Source organism: Poeciliopsis prolifica, unplaced genomic scaffold, assembly GCF_027474105.1.
Source record: "Poeciliopsis prolifica strain line A6 unplaced genomic scaffold, Auburn_PproV2 SCAFFOLD247, whole genome shotgun sequence".
Lineage (NCBI taxonomy): Eukaryota > Metazoa > Chordata > Actinopteri > Cyprinodontiformes > Poeciliidae > Poeciliopsis > Poeciliopsis prolifica.
In genome coordinates, this window is record NW_026562622.1 from 28,884 (window position 1) to 46,708 (window position 17,825).

Sequence of the window (17,825 nt, forward strand, 5' to 3'; positions counted from 1 at the left end):
CTCCTAATCCCACTAAAAGTAATAGCTCCAATGCCGAGCTGCACGTTTTGATACCACTTTTGTGGGTGAGCATGCAGTGGTACGAGCCACACTAACGGTAACGGGAGAATAATAAATACTAATATATATAATATATAAAGAGATACTCTATTGGGTGTAGAATAATAGGTGCCTGCCATGCAATGCATGGAGGTAGTGACTGACTTGCGAAGCTCTCCCTTTGTGCTGGGCAGGCCCCAATAATTGTAGAATTGCAGCTGTTCAAGAATTCCCATGTTGGAATGGCGCTGTTATGTTAGTTTTGTTTTGTTTTTTCTATTTTTGGGCAATTTAATTTCTTGCTTCAACCATTAGTCTCTCTGGTAAACAGATCCCAAGCAGAAGTAAAACAATGACCCCGACGTGATTTGAACACGCAACCTTCTGATCTGGAGTCAGACGCGCTACCGTTGCGCCACGAGGTCCTGGCCAACCAATTCCGTACAACAATATATGAAGGAAAGCAGATTCTGTGATATCTGCGATGTCACTCTGATTGTGAATATTGCTACGTTTCTATTTGAAACACTGGTACATAACATTCGACTTAACCGTGTGCCAGTTCAGGCAGCTTAAAACTGTCAGCATTGGCAAGTCAAAGAAACTAGTTATTTTAAAGAAAGCTGAAATCTAACTGTCCGAGTATTAGTGAATAAAGGTTTTCAGACAAGTGACAACAAATGCCTACTAAACTGAAAAATTTACCAGGTACTTTTTGTCGTGAATACATGCGCTGCCAATGAATGGTTAGCTCAACACGTAACCGTCCTATATTGTACATCGTAGGAGATCCTCTGGTCTGAGGAAAACATATTCAGCAGAACAGACGGCCACAGCTGTCCAATGCCTCGACGGAGGCCATTCATATTCATATTATACCTCCATAAACATTGCGTATCAAAATCCCTGGTGGTCTAGTGGTTAGGATTCGGCGCTCTCACCGCCGCGGCCCGGGTTCGATTCCCGGTCAGGGAACTCTTTTTCACAACTCGATTGACCTGAAAAATGTTGATTAGAATGTAATCTACAATTATGACGTTTAGAACTCAATGTCTTTGTATTTGCATCAACTACTTTTTATATAACTGCATTGTATGCTTAATTTCACTGACTGTGTAACAAAAGTTATGTAACTGCTGATGAATGGTCCACAGCTGCATCAGAATCTGCTATTTTAATCTCGTTTTACGAATCCCAAAATATTGACAATTTTGAGGGAATGTATTCAAGCAATAGCACCTGTGCACCGGTAACAGACATGCCAAATGTGTGCATCCTCTTCCCTGTTCTGCAGATTGCTTGTCTTGATTTACGCCATGGAAGATCGACAAGCTGGGGGATTTAGAATAAGCCGGATGTAAAGTGATTGCTGCATGCCTTCAAAATAAAATAAATCGGACATATTGGTATAAATTTGCAAGACTGTCACCTCTAATTTCAATTCAGTTTTTGCATTCATGTGCAGAAGCATAAATATTTTGTAATTGAAATTTAATTGGCTGAACCTAAGCTAAGCTACATAGCCGATACATGACTGGAATTTATCCTTAATTAAATGCATATCCCCTCACAGTGTGGTGTTCAGAATCAGAATCCTTAGCATTTTTCTTTTAAAGAAAATGTTGACGTGGATAGTGGGAGAGGCAAACTTCACAAGGACTCCAGCAGATATTAAAAACCAGGTGCTTCCTGCAGCAAACATCTGCATCACTCCACAGCCAAGGTCAAGATTAAGTTACCTGAGTTTGATTTATAGAGTTGCTGGACTCAATTTTAGAAATCCTTTAATCTGGATGTCAGCACTTATTGGAAGTCTTTTGGGGACTTCTGTCATGTTATCATGGATTTCCTGAATCACATACAGAATCAATGCAGGACACAGAAAGAAAGATTTAAAGGAGTTTATTTACAATAAAATAAGAAAACATGCACAGTGACGGAAGGCTTCACAGTCCATTCAGACATTCACCCATTCATGCAAACATTTACATGCTGTTTGTGGCAAGCTACTGGAGATATTGGAGAGCCACTGGAGATCTACTGGAGAGCTACTGGAGATATTGGAGAGCCACTGGAGAGCTACTGGAGATACTGGAGATACTGGAGAGCTATTGGAGATACTGGAGATACTGGAGATACTGGAGAGATACTGGAGAGCTATTGGAGATACTGGAGATACTGGAGAGATACTGGAGAGCTATTGGAGATACTGGAGAGCCACTGGAGATATTGGAGAGCCACTGGAGATACTGGAAAGATACTGGAGATACTGGAGAGCTACTGGAGATATTGGAGAGCCACTGGAGAGCTACTGGAGATACTGGAGATACTGGAGAGCTACTGGAGCTACTGGAGAGCTACTGGAGATACTGGAGATACTGGAGCTACTGGAGATACTGGAGATATTGGAGATACTGGAGATACTGGAGCTACTGGAGCTACTGGAGAGCTACTGGAGAGCTATTGGAGAACTGGACAGCTACTGGAGCTACTGGAGAGCTACTGGAGAGCCACTGGAGATATTGGAGATACTGGAGAGCGAGGTGCAGTTGCTTTAGGGTGGTCTGACGGATCAATGCCATGGACCTGCAGCACTGGGCCCTCTGGCCACCACAGCAAGAGAGGTGAGGGAAGTTTCTTGGCCAAAGACACAACGATGGAGTCAGATGGAGCAGGCGCTCTGTGATAACTGTTCCTGCTGTTACACAAAGATGTTGAATGGTAAGTGTTTTACTGTTCTTTCTTAAAATTAATAAACAGTTTAGATTTTGCTTTTTATTAAAATTATTTTCATTAGCCTGACTCTTTAGGGGTGCGAACTGAGAGTAATTGCGCAAAATAATTTTATTCTGAAAATCCCCTGGGAAACAGATTCAGTTCTTGCTCCTGCTTGTCACTCTGTCCTGCAGTAGCAGCAGGCAATGCGGTAATGCAGAAAGCTTGGAGGATAAGGACCCGAAGTTCCCTCGGCCTCCTTCCTCCAAATGCCAACACTGGACACTGAGGGAGACCTCGGATAGCTCAACCCAGACAGCGGGGCGGCAGGTCGGGACATTGAGCGGGAACATGGCGGCGGCAACAACAACGACCTGCTCCGTCCCGCGGCGTCAATAAATCAAAGGGACTGCGTGACATAACGGATGAGCATCTCTTAACCCGGGTCAGTGAAAAATGACAACCTCTAATAGAATGATAGATTTGCTACTCATTATTTGTCTGTCTTCCTGTGCATTAGATTTAATATCTAAAGCTTATTTTACTGCATGTAAAAATTGCCCTAATTATTACCGTATCACTGTTACTGTTATATATTTATATATACACCATTTTTATAAATAGCATAACCACCATATTTTTATGCTAACCACCATTAAACGTGTTTACTTCTGTGCTAAGGTCATAATTATCGGGGAAAGTGAGATTTCAAGTGTTCCTTCAGAGAAGGTATTGTTGGAAACTCTGTGGCACACATGGCGGCAGAGAGGCAGTTCCAACAATTCACTGGAACCTTCTTTAACAGTGATTCAAGCATCTGAATAACATCATCAGAATCAATGAAGTACTCTGTTGTAAAAGAGCTTCTTGTTCTTCAAGCAAGGAGAGTATATATATATATAAAATATATAACATTTCTTATCCCTTATCCGTCCTACTGCCTCAGTAAATCCTTTACTGTTTCCTCATCTGCAATTTAATTCACATGTTTGTGGATGAAATTGCACGCAAGAACCCTTTAACCTTGAAGTATGCCATATTTTGCATAGAAAAATAGATTAAAGGAAATTACCTACTGTGAATGTATGATTATGAATCCCAATAATAATATTATATTTTCCTTTCCCTACAAGTTTGTGAAACATAAACTGAACAGTGAGCAGTTATCTGATTTGCTCCCTTTTCTAATTTATTCTGACTATTCTGAACCTTCCTTTTTTATGCATGAGCTGCATCAGCAGTATTGTTGACAACTTATAATTACACATTGATGCCCAGTTTTCACTCTCTGGAGAAACTGGGCATTGAGACTTTACATGCATTCTTGGAGATACTTCAGTAATCATAGTTCACATATTAAACTGAAATATTTTCGAGTAATCTTTATTGCATCATAGAGAAGTCCTGGTTGTCAGAGATTTATGTCTCCTGCAGTGGTTTGCATAAGTATTTATTATATTGTTGTTTTGAACCTTTTTTGCTTTTGTTTCAACCACAGACCTGAATACATGTATCATTCAGGCTTTGTCAGGATGCTACTTACTTAAAGATATGCTACATTTAAATATGTTTTTGGATTTATTGAAATTTATTGACGCTCTTGTGGGGGGAAAAAATAGCTTGTGGGGGGAAAAAATAGCAGAGAAAACAATAAAAATTAAATTTCTGAAAATATAGTGAGTTTTATTTTGTATTTAACATCATTAAATATTGTCTCAAAATTCATCTAGACAACAATAGATCAAAATTCTCATCATAGCTGAACATTTTTCACCATAAATGATGAACCATACAATAAATACTATTGACCATTATCAACTTTCAAGTTTAACTACAGACCCTCGATTAGACTTAGATTTAAACTAAGTCCTGGACTATTCTAACAAATGAATGGTCTTTCATCTAAATCCTTCCATTGCAGTTGTGGCTGGATGTTTAAATGTAAAGGTAATTTTATTTATATAGCACATTTCCAGCAACAGAGCCATACCAAATGCTTTACAGGAATTGAAAGGAAATACAAACAACATCACAAACCAAAGGAGAGAGCAAAAGAAGAAAAATAATCTAATGTTGATCTAAAGGATGTAAACCAGGTGTTCTTGTTCAGGGTTGACAGATGAGTAGAAGTAAGTATCCTCTGGTCTGATTCCTTTTCTGGTTTGGAAGAATAGGAGTCTAAAAAGTAGTTGCTAAGGTATTTTTTCTGAGTTGCAAGTTCTAATCCCGGTTCTGGGTTGTTAAATAAGTAAAAGTAAGTATTGTCTGGACTTCCTAGGTATGCTCTTAATTTGTAAAAGTAATGAGTACTAAGTGTTTCTGTTCTGGAAGATTTTTGGGGGGATTTAAGTTTGTTCTGATTATTTTTCTGGTTTGCAGTAATAGGAGTGTCTCTGCATAATAATCTAAAAATGAATCTAAGAAGAATAATATTGGTCTAAATAGTGAGTACTCTACATTTTCTAAAAATATAAATAAAATAAAAAAGCTAGAATGACTAAGTTCTTTTGTTGGGGGTTAAAAGTGAGTACTCCACAGACTCTAAATATTAAAAGGGGAATTAAATAAAAAGAGGAAAAGGCACATTAGTGCACATGGTAACATTTGGAGAAAACAAAGACGTGAGTGAAGGCAGTGACATCATGGGGCCATGAAACCAGATTCCTCAGCCTCCCAGCAGAAGTCCAATAAGATGTTGTTATCAAGCATGTCCTTGGAAGTGCTCGGCTCCACAGTTGCATGGACAATGGGTGAGGTGAGGTGAGGTGAGGTGAGGTGAGGTGAGGTGAGGTGAGGTGAGGTGAGGTGAGGTGAGGTGAGGTGAGGTGAGAAGAAGCGTTATGTTTTGAGATCTTCAAGGAGATTGGAAAATGCAGCCCTTCAAGGCAACATGGGAAAGCCACTTCAGATACAAAATGTCCTAGGTCAGGTAGATTATAAATTTCAATCTTCCTAAAGTCTCTCCAGTACATCTCAGTTCCCAATTATCCAAATTAGTGTGGCTGTTCCACTTTCAGCTGAGTGAACAGAGCTGAAAGTGGTTGTTCCACTTGCTCGATCTGGGAGAATCTAGCAACTTCTCCCAGATTGAGTCGATTCTGTTAGTGAATTTTAGAGTCCTCAGCTGGGATGTGAGTCTCAGCAAGACTCACATCCACTAGTTCAGCCCAGTTCATTACAAATTTGTCGATAAGCCAGGTATCCTCAAGCTCCAAAAAGCAAAACAGAGGAGTCTACTGAGAAAAAGACAAAAACAGAGCAAGCAGGGCAGGCAGGGGCCGGGAGGGAACAGAGGAAAAAAGCGTCCGCCTTCACCAAGAGCATGAAAGAAAAAATGGCATTAAACCATTATGCAAGAGAAAGGTTTAGGGCCATTGTCATGCTTTATACCAGTTGGTACCCATAATCCTAATGTTCAGATAATAGGCTGAATTGTAGGCTGCACTGTGTGTAGTACTTTTGCCTTGCAGCAAGAAGGTCCTGAGTTCCATTCCCAGCCCGGGGTCTTTCTGCATGGAGTTTGCTCTCCCTTTGCATGCATGGGTTCTCTCTGGGTACAGTTCAAAAACACAACTGTTAGGTGTGAGTGTGTGTCCATTGTTGCTTGTCCTGTCTGTCTCTCACCTGTTGACAGATAGGCACAAGCACACCCCAACAGAGTTTTGGTGTATGGTTTGGAGCAGAGGTCAGAGAGAAAGTATTGATTAGTGAGAGGGAATCTGGAATTTTGAATGAAGAGAGTGGCATCATGTCACAGAAATTACTTTAGTAACTTGCTTAAAGGGAACCTGTTATGCAAGATTCACATTTTTCAAGTTTTTGCTCTTCCGTGTGGGTTTCTACTGAAAACAACCAAAGTTCTTACAATAAACCCCTCAAAATAACATGCAGTCTGTTTTTGGCAATACATTTAGTTTTTTTGAGGTCCAGATAATGAGCAGTTTCAAAAGTCGCCCAAATGTAACGTCACAAATCAGTCTTCAATGCCCCTGACCTAGCAAACCTTTAATTCATCACCTAGCAACTCGGAGCTCCAGCTCATTTAGGCTGGTTTTACCACTGTATGCTGAAACTACTGCCATCCACTAACTACTTACTGCATTTTTGTTGGTTGTGCAGGAGTCTCTAATGCTGCTTTTTGAAGAGATAGGGTTGTATAATTGCACATCTGTTTGCAGCCATTTCATGTGTGAGTGTAAACGTTGAGTGGGGGTGAGGTTGTCCAACTGCAGCTTGTTTGGTTTTAAAGTGACAAGACGTCCTAAAACAGATCAAAGGAGATCAAACTGAGCAGACTAAATTTTATTCTGTGAGAACAATTTTGTATGTTTTGTACAAACCACAGACCCATCCTAACATGTTCAATTGAGCGTAATACATCATCTTTAAAAGCTGTGAAACAATAGACTCCAAATGTATCACCATCGCAATACATGTGCAACATTTGTGTCTCAAATGACTGTTTTGTTGTGCAGTAATTGTTGGCTAATACTGTTGGCTAATATGTTATAAACTTGTATTTTATTTGCTAGTGTACTATTTAGACAGAGTCTCACAACAGCAGATGCTCACACTGGACACAAATGTTTTTGCCCAAAATGATAAAGGTCACAGAGTGACGGAAACATGGAAGAGAAGAAAAACGTAAATAGGGATTCATCGAACCGGATATCACCGTCTCAAGATTTTCTTGAAATTGAAACTTTAATTTACCTTTAGGAGGTCTAGTGATAGAGATTCACCAATCCCATTTTCTCTGCATAAATAGCCTTGTTACTTACAACCTCTTCCCTCCAAAACATTTGGAGAACAAAAGTGATGTTTTGTGCTTTTCTCCATCTGCAGAGAAGATGAGGCGAGACCTGAAGGCTGCAGTGTGTTTCTAAGCAACAACAATACAACGTTCACTCAAACACACCATGGGCTACAAGGTAAAAGCTTTGCCTCTTTGAATATTTAAAATAATCACACTTGTGTTTAAGATGAAGACGGTTTTCATTCATGGATTGTGTGAAAGCTTCACTGACTCAATGTGGATGAAGATCTGGCTGATTTACTGCAGTAGCAGATGCTACAGATGTCACGCTTGTTTCTTTGTCTCTTCATTGTATGAATCGCTCACATTTAACCAGAATGATCTGGAAGAGTGCAGAACATAGAGGAATTACCTCATTTTATGTACAGTATATTACAGTATATTACAGGTGCTAAAGAATAGACTCTTTATTTTGTTTGCTTACTTTATGATCATGTATTATCTGGATCAACAAGGCTTTTTATGTTTCTCTCTCAGGGTAAAGTTTTCAGGCTTTTGTTTCTGAGTAAAGTAAAGTTTAAATTTCATTTGGAAATCAAAAGTTCCAGAGTCTGGAGGAAGAGTGGAGATGCACAGAATCTATTTTGCTAGAACTCTATTGGGAACTTTCCTTACACATAGATAATTTGGGAGCATCCGAACACTTGATGCTTCCACCTGTTGATAAGTTTATGAAAATTAAAATGATATTTTCCAGCAGGACTTGGTACCTGGCCATACTGTCGTGACAATGGGGTCAATGTGACTGAATGACCAGCAAATGGGCCTGACTTAAATCTAATGCAATGATTCAGCCATTTCATACATTTTATTGGTCTTAAGCAATATTGTAATTTTCCAAGAATCTGATTTCTAACTTTTCTCTTGCTGTAAGCCACAATCAACATTTTAAGAGTAGGTGTACTGATAAATCAGCCTCAGCTTCCTTGACATTGAGAACTCGATCTTATCCACCAATCTTATCTACCTCTGCAAAGGTTTGAAAGTCAGCCACAGTCTCCTTCTGCTCTATTGTGAGAAGATTAGCAGACCCACCTCCCAGGCCTCATCTGCACCTCTATGGTTAACAGTCACCCCACTGTTGCTAACTTAACAAATAAATATCATGTTGATTCAGTCAAAGACTGATTCTACTAAAATGTACCACAGAAAGCAATTTCTATCTGTGCCGGTTGAATCGTACAGCTCCTCCCTTACTCTTTGACAGCACTTATATGTGTTTTTAAATTTTCTCCATAATGTGGAGAAAAGTCACATATTTGAATTATTATTTTTTACTTGTATGTATATCTTTATAATTTATGTCATGGTTGTCTTCTCATTGTTTTTATATTCTATTATTTTCATGGTTTTATTATGGCTGCAGCTGCAACATAAGTATCCTGAATGTGATATTTAGTGACTTTTCAGACCAAAAAATTGGTATTGTTAAAACTCAGAAATGATTTTTAACAAATTAATCAGAATTTTAAAAATTGGCCAAAAAACTCTTAGACAATTGAAACATATCACTGTTTGTAGTTAATTGAAACATATCACTGTTTGTAGTTAGACATGAATATTTGTCTTACTTCTTTATTTACTGAAGCAAAAATCACACTATCTGAATACTACAGTTTACTGTTGGAGTACATCCAGGAGAATAACATTATATTTCCAGAGCAATTTTGTGAAGATCATAGTTAAACACACCATTTCAAGTAACAGTTTAACTTTATGAAATCCTGTGTTGGAAATGTTCACATGTTATTAACCAGGCTCATTCAAATCATCTTCCTGTATTCTGCTGAACTCCAGTTGCACATCTTATATTAATGTGCTTTGAATTATTGCTTAAGTTTCTCCCCTGCAGCTGGATTGAGTTCATCATCAGGATTAGGTAGACATGTCATGTTGCTGGCGACCAATCAGGTTCTGTGTGATTTGATGCTTCGTTGATACAGACAGACACAGCAGTCTGACGCTGTGTCAGTCTGCTTGTCAAGATTAAATTGCACACTGCTGTAACAAACACACTCAGACTGTTGTAAGCCATAGCTTTTACTCATAGATCATCCACAGATATCTGCAGGATTGTTTAAGGCCTTATCTTTCAATTTGACAATTTGCAGAAAAACCCTTAACTCAGAGCAGTAATTAAGTTTTGCATTTAAGATAAGTACACCTTTGTCTGTACATTGTTTTGAGGCAAAACTCCTCAAGTGGCATAGTTTTAGCTTCAGATTTACTACTTATTTGGTTAAATGAGAATGTGCCATTTTAAATATCCAATTCCAACAATTAATTGTCAGAATAATCAATAGACTAAATTAGTTGATAAAGTAATCAGTAGTTGCAGCCCTACATAAATGTGTCCTTTGTGGGGAGCTTCTGCATTTTCTCTCAGAATATAAACAGATAATCCATTCAGTCACATCAAAGACTTAAAATAACCTCTGGGAGATGAATGTGAATGTCCTCTGCAGAGAGAACAATACTTAGTGAAGTTAGTGAAGTAAGGGACTTGAGGTGAGATCTGTTTGCAGATACCAGTTAAAAGTCACCATCTGTCTCTGACATTGTTCCAAATCTTAGACACAGTCTTTTGTTTCACAGCAGCTGTTTGTTTGATGGTGATTTACACCTATAGTGAGTCCAATATGAAATGTAGGCTAAAAGCTGTGACAATATACAGTCAGTTTCCTCTCTTCAGTGCTACTTAGGAAGTTACTTAAATTACAACTTAATTTCCTAGCTTAGATGTATTACAACCAAATAAAGAATGCATTACTTACAATTTCCCTGAAAGACAATCCCAGAAGGATTAATAAAGAGGTCTCAGTGAGTATATTGCTATATTCCAATTGTTTCAAGAATAAAACAAACATCAGCACCACGAGAGGGGGGCCAAATAGAATTGACCGAATTGACCGAAATATCATTTTAGGTTTCTAAGATGCATTGATAAACAGCTAAAAGTCAAAGATTAAACAAACTGAGAGCATCCAATTGTAGCTCTGGTAACAAAATAATCTAACTATGAAGATTGTTCATTGAGTAAAGTAAGCTTACCAGATCCTTCAAATCAGCATTGATATTCTCTGAGCTAATTCATGCCTTGGTCCTGTTCTAAATGTGATCAGCATTACATCGTGGATAGGGGAGGGGGGGCTGTGGGGGGCTCCACATGCTGAACCCTAACCTTCAGCATGCTGTTCCCATGGATACAGCAACAACTGGAGAGTCTATGGGGAGCTGTCGCTATAAATGATTGTGTTTTCAGTTCTGAATAGAAAACAGTTGGTTCAGTCAAAGACTGAGAGTGGCTAACCAGATCTATGTAGTACAGCCAAGAACCAACAGTGTAACCACAGAAACAGAGCAGAATAGAATTGAACAGCCAAGAGGAACAAGCAGAGTCTTTCTTGTTTTTAAATGCTGTCCACAACCCAGCAAGATTCCCTATGAGATTCCTTTAAAGAGTGCACAGCATATCACCATATTTTCCACTTTCAAACATACCCTTCACTGGAACAAGAAACTTCTGGTTAGGTTGGCAAAGTGACCTCTTTTTAAATCAAACAAGCAGACAAATAATGAGAGTTTTTACATGTTTATAATATATATACTATATATTCTCAATATATTTATGGAGAATATATCAACATTCATATGATTTTAATCATCATTTTTAATAGAGGAAAATTGTATGTTTTGTGCTCTGAGTGACATCATGCTTCATTATTTATTTCACATCTTATTTCAAATTCTGAATTGCACTTTCTGAACTATTTTAAAAAAAAAGTTTGTTATGGTTTCTTTTTTAAATGTTTGACCAAGATAGTCATCCTACTGCTTTTGCCAGTTTCAGTTTCTTTATTATTTATTTTTACATCGGCTGTTGTACTCCTGTTTCCACTATCTGAACAAATTAAAGTTGTTTTACATTTTTGACCAAGATTGGTGCATAAGTGTGCTGTAGTGGTGCAGAGTTATCAAATACATTTGTAATTCACTACATTTTTATATGCATTTAAATAACAAAACATTTTCAGTCAATTCAGCACTGTTTTACTTATCAGATTAGTATCAGCCGATACTGAACCTCAGATATCGGTGTTGGAAGTGAGAAAAAGCGGATCGGTGAATCCCTATGTTTTCGGCCCTGAAGTAAAACTGACCCGATATTAATATTCAGGTTTATTTGTATGTTGTGCTGCCTGTGCTGGTGTTTTTTGGGGGAGACGAGGTTGGCTTTGTTGTATTTGTTTGTGCATGTGACAGTTAGGCCTGTCGCAATAAACAATGAATCAATTCATCGCATGATAAATGAAAATTATCGACCTCATTTTAATTCATCATTTCTTTCTGCCTTTTTCTCTTTTTATTGATGACACTGGATGAAAAAAGGCTCAACTCCAGTGCTGACCCTCCCTTCCTCAATTCCTTAGCATAAGGGAGGAGTGAACTACTGCATCAGGTAGTCGGATGTGCCCATTAGGTCTGTCACGATAACAGATTTTGCTGGGTGATAAATTGTCTCAAAAATTATTGCGATAAACGATAATATTGTTTGAAGACCTTTTTACATTGATTTAATGGAAATTACGTAATAATACATGTAATTTCCTGCCAAAGATAGATACACTTTACTTTAAAAAGAACACTTAACACTGGGACTGATGTGACCGGTGGACTTCTGCGTTGTGTGTGTGGTGATCAGACAAACCACAAAGCATCAAGTCTGGGTTTGGAGGCAGTCTCCGTTTATTGATCTGTCAATCGGGAGATATTAGCATTAGCACATAGCATGTGCTCCAGTTCTCCAGCCCAATCTATACAACAAAATGTTATAAAGGAGTAATAACTCAAATGAAAATATTCAAATGCATATAATCAACACAGATGGAAAAATAAACATTTGAAGAATATGAATGAAAGGGTTCCAATGGACCACAAAACTTGCCTCTCCCCAGTGGAACGAATGACAAAAGGGAAGAGGAAATGAATAATTTAAACATTTATAACAGTCCTGGAGGACCCTGAACAAGAGAAGAAGAAAGTAAGGCGGGGCTGGAGGACCAAACCCCCATAACAGAGACAGAAGAACACAAGAACAGCCAGATGAAAACTGACAAATACATTAAAGAAAACATTTTTGTGTAAATATATAACTATTAATATACACCCAGTTACACTGATACACAAAATAAATAAAACAACCAAAACCAAAAATTAAATAGATTCTCAGTCTCCATTAACAATAAATGTACTTGAATAAAAACTAAACAACATAAAGCCAAAGTGGAAATAAACACTGTGTTGAATATGACGTTTGCCACTATTGTATTTATGTTGGCACTACTTTGTGAAGCGGAAGGTTACGCACTTATAAAAGGTAAATAAAGGCGGAGCCTCCTCCCTTCTTTCTCTGAGTGTTCGGGCAGAGCAGGGCAGTGTGGTTGCTGGTTGATATTAATAATGTCTCCTGTGTTACATAAGTAAGTTAATACATCTGCAAAGATGTATTCACGCGGTACAGAAGAACCCAGTGATTCCAGGGGGAATAATGGGACATCCGCTGAAGAACAACCAACACACTGCATTCAACCAAAAGACTTCAGATTATGAAGTCTGTATAGTATATTCCCCTTCAGTAATAATTAGATTTAAATAGAGAAGAATCCGACTGCCTGATGCAATAGTTCAAACTACAGGATTTATTTTACCCTGAACGACAATCTTAGAACATTATCCGTTCTGAGATTGTCCCTTGTGTGTTACGGTAGATCGTTGTGGCCGCTCCGATCTAAATCAAGGATTTATCCAGACTGAGAGTATCACTTCCACCTCTTCTTCTTGTTCTGGCAATTAAGAGTTCGTGGCACTGCTGGTGTGAAGTCAGCTTTAATGAAACTCTTTAAAGTTGTTCTTATTACAGCTTCAGTTTCCCTGACACCACGAACTAAAACACAACGTAAACTTAGTGAGATGGTGTCAAGAATACAATATCGACATAAAAATAACATATAAACATACCTCGCTGGCTGACCCTTCCTTTTGAGGTAAAAATGAGGTCATTCAGTAAATTCTTAAACTTAAATCATGTTTCTTCATTTGCTTGCCAACGCGATGCTGTTATATCGCAAGCGTCTCTGGTAACCTGGTAACCAGACGCTTCTACATCTACTTCCTACCTTAATCCTTCAAAATAAGAGTCTTAACAAAAAGTATAAATAATACAAAATAAAACCTGTAAATTAAAACTTTGGCAGTAAAAGAGAGAGTGACGCAGCCTGTTGAATGTGACCGGTAGCCAATCAGAAAGCGCAGATTCTCCTCCTGCTTTCTGAGGGGAAACACGGAGGGAATCCCGAACAGCTGACACGATGCAACCCGAAGTCCAGCAGACATCGGAAACAACATGAATGTTTATTCAACATTTCATGCAAAGAAAATATAAATAACTAGGGGAGGAGTTGGAGCGAAATTTCTACCAGAAAAAACTTTTCAGCTGTTCTTCGTTAACGTGACATAAATAGGTTCTAATGATTGTCATTCAGTCAGACTGACACTAGCTACATGCATTGCAGGTAGATTGTAGTAAGGAATTGATTAATGCCTGGTTTCAATATTAGTGAACTGGACTTATTATTTTTGTGTCCATTGTTGGACACAACACGGTTTCGATCGAACCGTTATAGCTAGGCTTTCTGTCGGCTAATGTGTCTCAGGTTTTAATAATGAATCGACAATCGGCCACAAGATGGTGCAGCGCTTGCTGGGCATTACACTAAGGAAATAAGGAAGGGTGGGTCAGTGGAGAGCACCGGAGTGGAGCCTTTTTTCATTCAGTGTCATCAACAGTAAGAAACGATATAGACGATAATTAAAATGAGGTCGATAGTTTTAACTTATCCTGCGATTAATTGACTTATCGTTTATCGCGACAGGCCTAGACTGCCCATCTTCTCAAACTAAATCTAATGATTATTGCAAGGCAATATAGTATTCAGACTTCATTATCTGTACTCTTTTGATTGAATGTAGCTTTTAATTTCCACTTTAGCTTTATGTGGTTTAGTTTATGTTCAAGTACATTTTTTTGTTAACAGAGAGTGAGAGTCCATTTTATTTTTTGCTCTCGGTTGTTTTGTTTATTTTGTTTACCAGTTCCAGTGTTAAGTGTTCTTTTGAAAATAAAGCACATTTATTTTTTGGCTGGATGTGCCTGCATTATTATGCCAGTGTAACAGAGTTACAAATGTGTTTATAAAATTTTTATTTCTAATTCATTTATATCGAGAATTTGTGAATTTTATCTTATTGAGTTATTTTGATTTGTTGCTTTTGCCTGCGGGGGTCGCTTTTCTGCGCTTTGCCTCGATTATGTCTCCTAGGCTTCCGTAGTTGCCCCAGCCCTAACTCATCCGCTTACCCCTTTCCCTCACGGCGTTGTTTCGCGCTGCTGAGGGAAAGTCAGAGGAAAGTTCGCTGCAGTGATGTATGTTTTCTTTATGAATATTGTTGTTTACCATGTGTTGTTTATTATTGCTGTTAGTGCGTTATTTTGCAGTTTTGACAGTCGTTGCCGATTTTGCTAAACAGTTTTATTATAATTTCTTTCTTTTTTATTTTGGCGCGAACAACCGGTGCTAGTTAGACTAGCACAGTTCGGATGAACTTCAATTTTTTTTTCACATTTAGGGCTGGAGTGTAAGGAGAGGATTTGGAGAGGAAGCTAATTTGTTTTGTTCTTCTCTCCCAGAATAAAGAAAAACTTGATTGAAATCTGATTGAAGCTTTCTTGAAGAGATCCGTTACACCATTACATTTAAAATGGTCTTCAAACAATATTATCATTTATCACAATAATTTATGAGATAATTAATTGCTCAGCAAAACATGATATTGTGACAGGCCCAGTGACAGTGATGGTAATGCAAAACAGGACAGAGAAGCATTGAGCTGAAGCAGCAATGTCAGCAGTGAAACACAGTGGAAAGGATAGGAAAATGTATGTAAACAATATCGGCAAAAATTGCTTATTTGAAATAAGACCAATATAAAAATCAGCTATCGATATCAACCCAAAATGTTCCTATCAGTCCATACTTACTATTTAAATAGGTTTGTGATACTCATTCATAAGAACTTCTTTTCCATGTTAAAGTAAAATAATAACAGAATGCGACATTTGCAGCAAATTAGAATGTAACATAGAGCTATTCCATCCCTGTCAGTTTGTCAGTTATAGAGGCAGATGCAAAGTTCCAAGCTATAATGAAATTGATACTTTAATTTTTATGTTTATACTATATTTGCAAAACATGATCATGAACATTATTTATTAAAAATATGCATAATGTTTTATTGTCCAGCAAGTTGGTTTCATATTTTTGACCACCAGATGTCACTAAAGGGTATTGAGTTGAGAAACTTTGAGTCACAAACTTTTTTGATACAAGCTTTAAATGCTTCAGATAGCTTACTAAGACTGAGACAACCATACACTCTTTAGGCTCTAAAAGATCCTAATTGGAGCCTCCTATACAATGCATGGAAGGCACATTATTCTACCATCAATAGAGTGTCTCTTTACGTATTGGGGCCATAGCATTGCATTGGAACTCATGAAAGAGACCTGTTATTCTTCACCTCAAAATAAGTGCTCCTTCCTTTCACCGTTAATGAGGCCCAAACTGCAGTGTGCACCCCCATAATTTACATATATCCAAATGTGAGGGTTCATCCTGGGAGGGGTGCTATTACTTTTGGTGGTATTTCGAGTAACCATGGTGACATAACTAGCGAAAAACTAGCCAAATTCAAATCAAAACAAATTCTAACTGACAGTTTTGTGTCAGGCTGTGTTCACACTGCAGCTTGAAGTGACCAAATTCCACAATTTTTTGCCTTAATCCGACTTGTATCGAATGTTTTTCACAACAGTCATGGCAGACCAATGAACAGCATTGGTCAGATTTTTTTCAAATGTTACCCAGGCCCCTTGGATATCCGACAAGTATTTGATTTAAATGCGACTTGCGTCCAGGTTGCATTCATCAGACCTGAACATCATTGATAGTCAACAAATGTCCCTATTCTGTACACTGATACACGCAAGTGGGAAGAAAAACAACCATGGCGGACTATAGATTAAGTTGTTAATATGCTGGCTTCGGACGGACAACAACTTCAAAATTGTAATATATGCTCCACCGTTAGCATCCACGTTTACTTCTGCAAACACTAAGCACTTCTTCTTTTTTATGGCAGTTGGCATTTTCTATATGACGTTATTGTGCCCACTACTGTGCATGCAGGGCACTTTCAGGTCATTTGCACTTTACACTGAGGAACACATACACGTCACATATATTTGGAAGTGTGAACAGCCATAGCAAAAAAATCGGAATTGGGTCACTTTGAGCTGCAGTGTGAATAGAGTCAGAATTCAAATTTTAATTGAATAAAAACAAGCTTTTCTAAAATTTTACTTAAAAATGGTAAGTTGCATACAGGTTTGTAATTATTAAAAACAGTCCAGATTACTCTTCTTCAGAAAGGGCTTTTCCACTGACATTTTCAAGAGTGTTGGTGTTAGGGTTAACACTTGTTGAACATACATTAACAAAGACAGAAAAGACAAAAGAGTTAGATTCTATTTTATTCGCGAGGAGAACGGACAGAGATGTGCTTCAGTTACAATCTCCTACTGCTCTGAAGCATATTTGTCGGCTCCTCTCCTTTTATTGTTTTCAGGATCCCTAATCACAAGGACCATGTAGCTCTAAAGGGAGCGGAAACCAACTCATCACATAGCTACAGCGCGAGTTGTCATTTACTAACTAATACACAAATGATCTTGCACTAGATAATCTCGTTCCAGACACAAAGTCTAGCAGAATATGTAGTGAATCTTCACAGTGACAGTTTTATTGCAATCCAGCAACTCAACGAAGCAGAGCTCCTGGTCAAGAGATAACCCTTCAGGAAAACATTGTCTCTGCTTTCCATCAGTGAGGCCTTCTAAGAAAGGAATCAGAGCAAATCAACAAAATAGAAACATTCTTAATCCTATAAGGAGCTTAAACAATAAAAGAAGATAATACTATAAGATTATATGAGAATAACAAATATTTGACTAATAATATCACATTTTCTCCAACAGTTGGGAAGACAACCCTCTGAAGAGAGCAATTTGCAATACTTAAAAATTTCATACTGAAAACATCTATACAGTGAATTACTAAGTAATGAGGGAATTGGGTCC

General features: G+C 38.0%; 1 protein-coding gene and 2 non-coding genes across 5 annotated transcripts in view; 2 read left to right on the forward strand and 1 right to left on the reverse strand.

Annotated features, from left to right (window-relative positions):
- Positions 1-392: 392 nt before the first annotated feature.
- trnaw-cca (transfer RNA tryptophan (anticodon CCA)) lies at positions 393-464 on the reverse strand. The gene has a single exon. It is a non-coding gene; the product is annotated as a tRNA-Trp (tRNA).
- A 478-nt stretch (positions 465-942) lies between these two features.
- trnae-cuc (transfer RNA glutamic acid (anticodon CUC)) lies at positions 943-1,014 on the forward strand. Its single transcript has one exon. It is a non-coding gene; the product is annotated as a tRNA-Glu (tRNA).
- Positions 1,015-2,935: 1,921 nt separating this feature from the next.
- st6gal1 (ST6 beta-galactosamide alpha-2,6-sialyltranferase 1) overlaps positions 2,936-17,825 on the forward strand; it is a 35,289-nt gene continuing 20,399 nt past the window's right edge. For 2 of the 3 annotated variants that reach the window (XM_055026654.1, XM_055026656.1), the window contains exon 1: positions 16,411-17,058. Coding sequence is in view for 2 of the 3 variants with exons in the window: in XM_055026656.1 (XP_054882631.1) it covers positions 17,056-17,058 (3 nt within the window). In the remaining variant the exon portion in view is untranslated. Of the gene's footprint in view, positions 3,200-7,599; positions 7,686-16,410; positions 17,059-17,825 lie in introns of those variants that run through there. The other variant, XM_055026655.1, reaches the window with a different exon arrangement.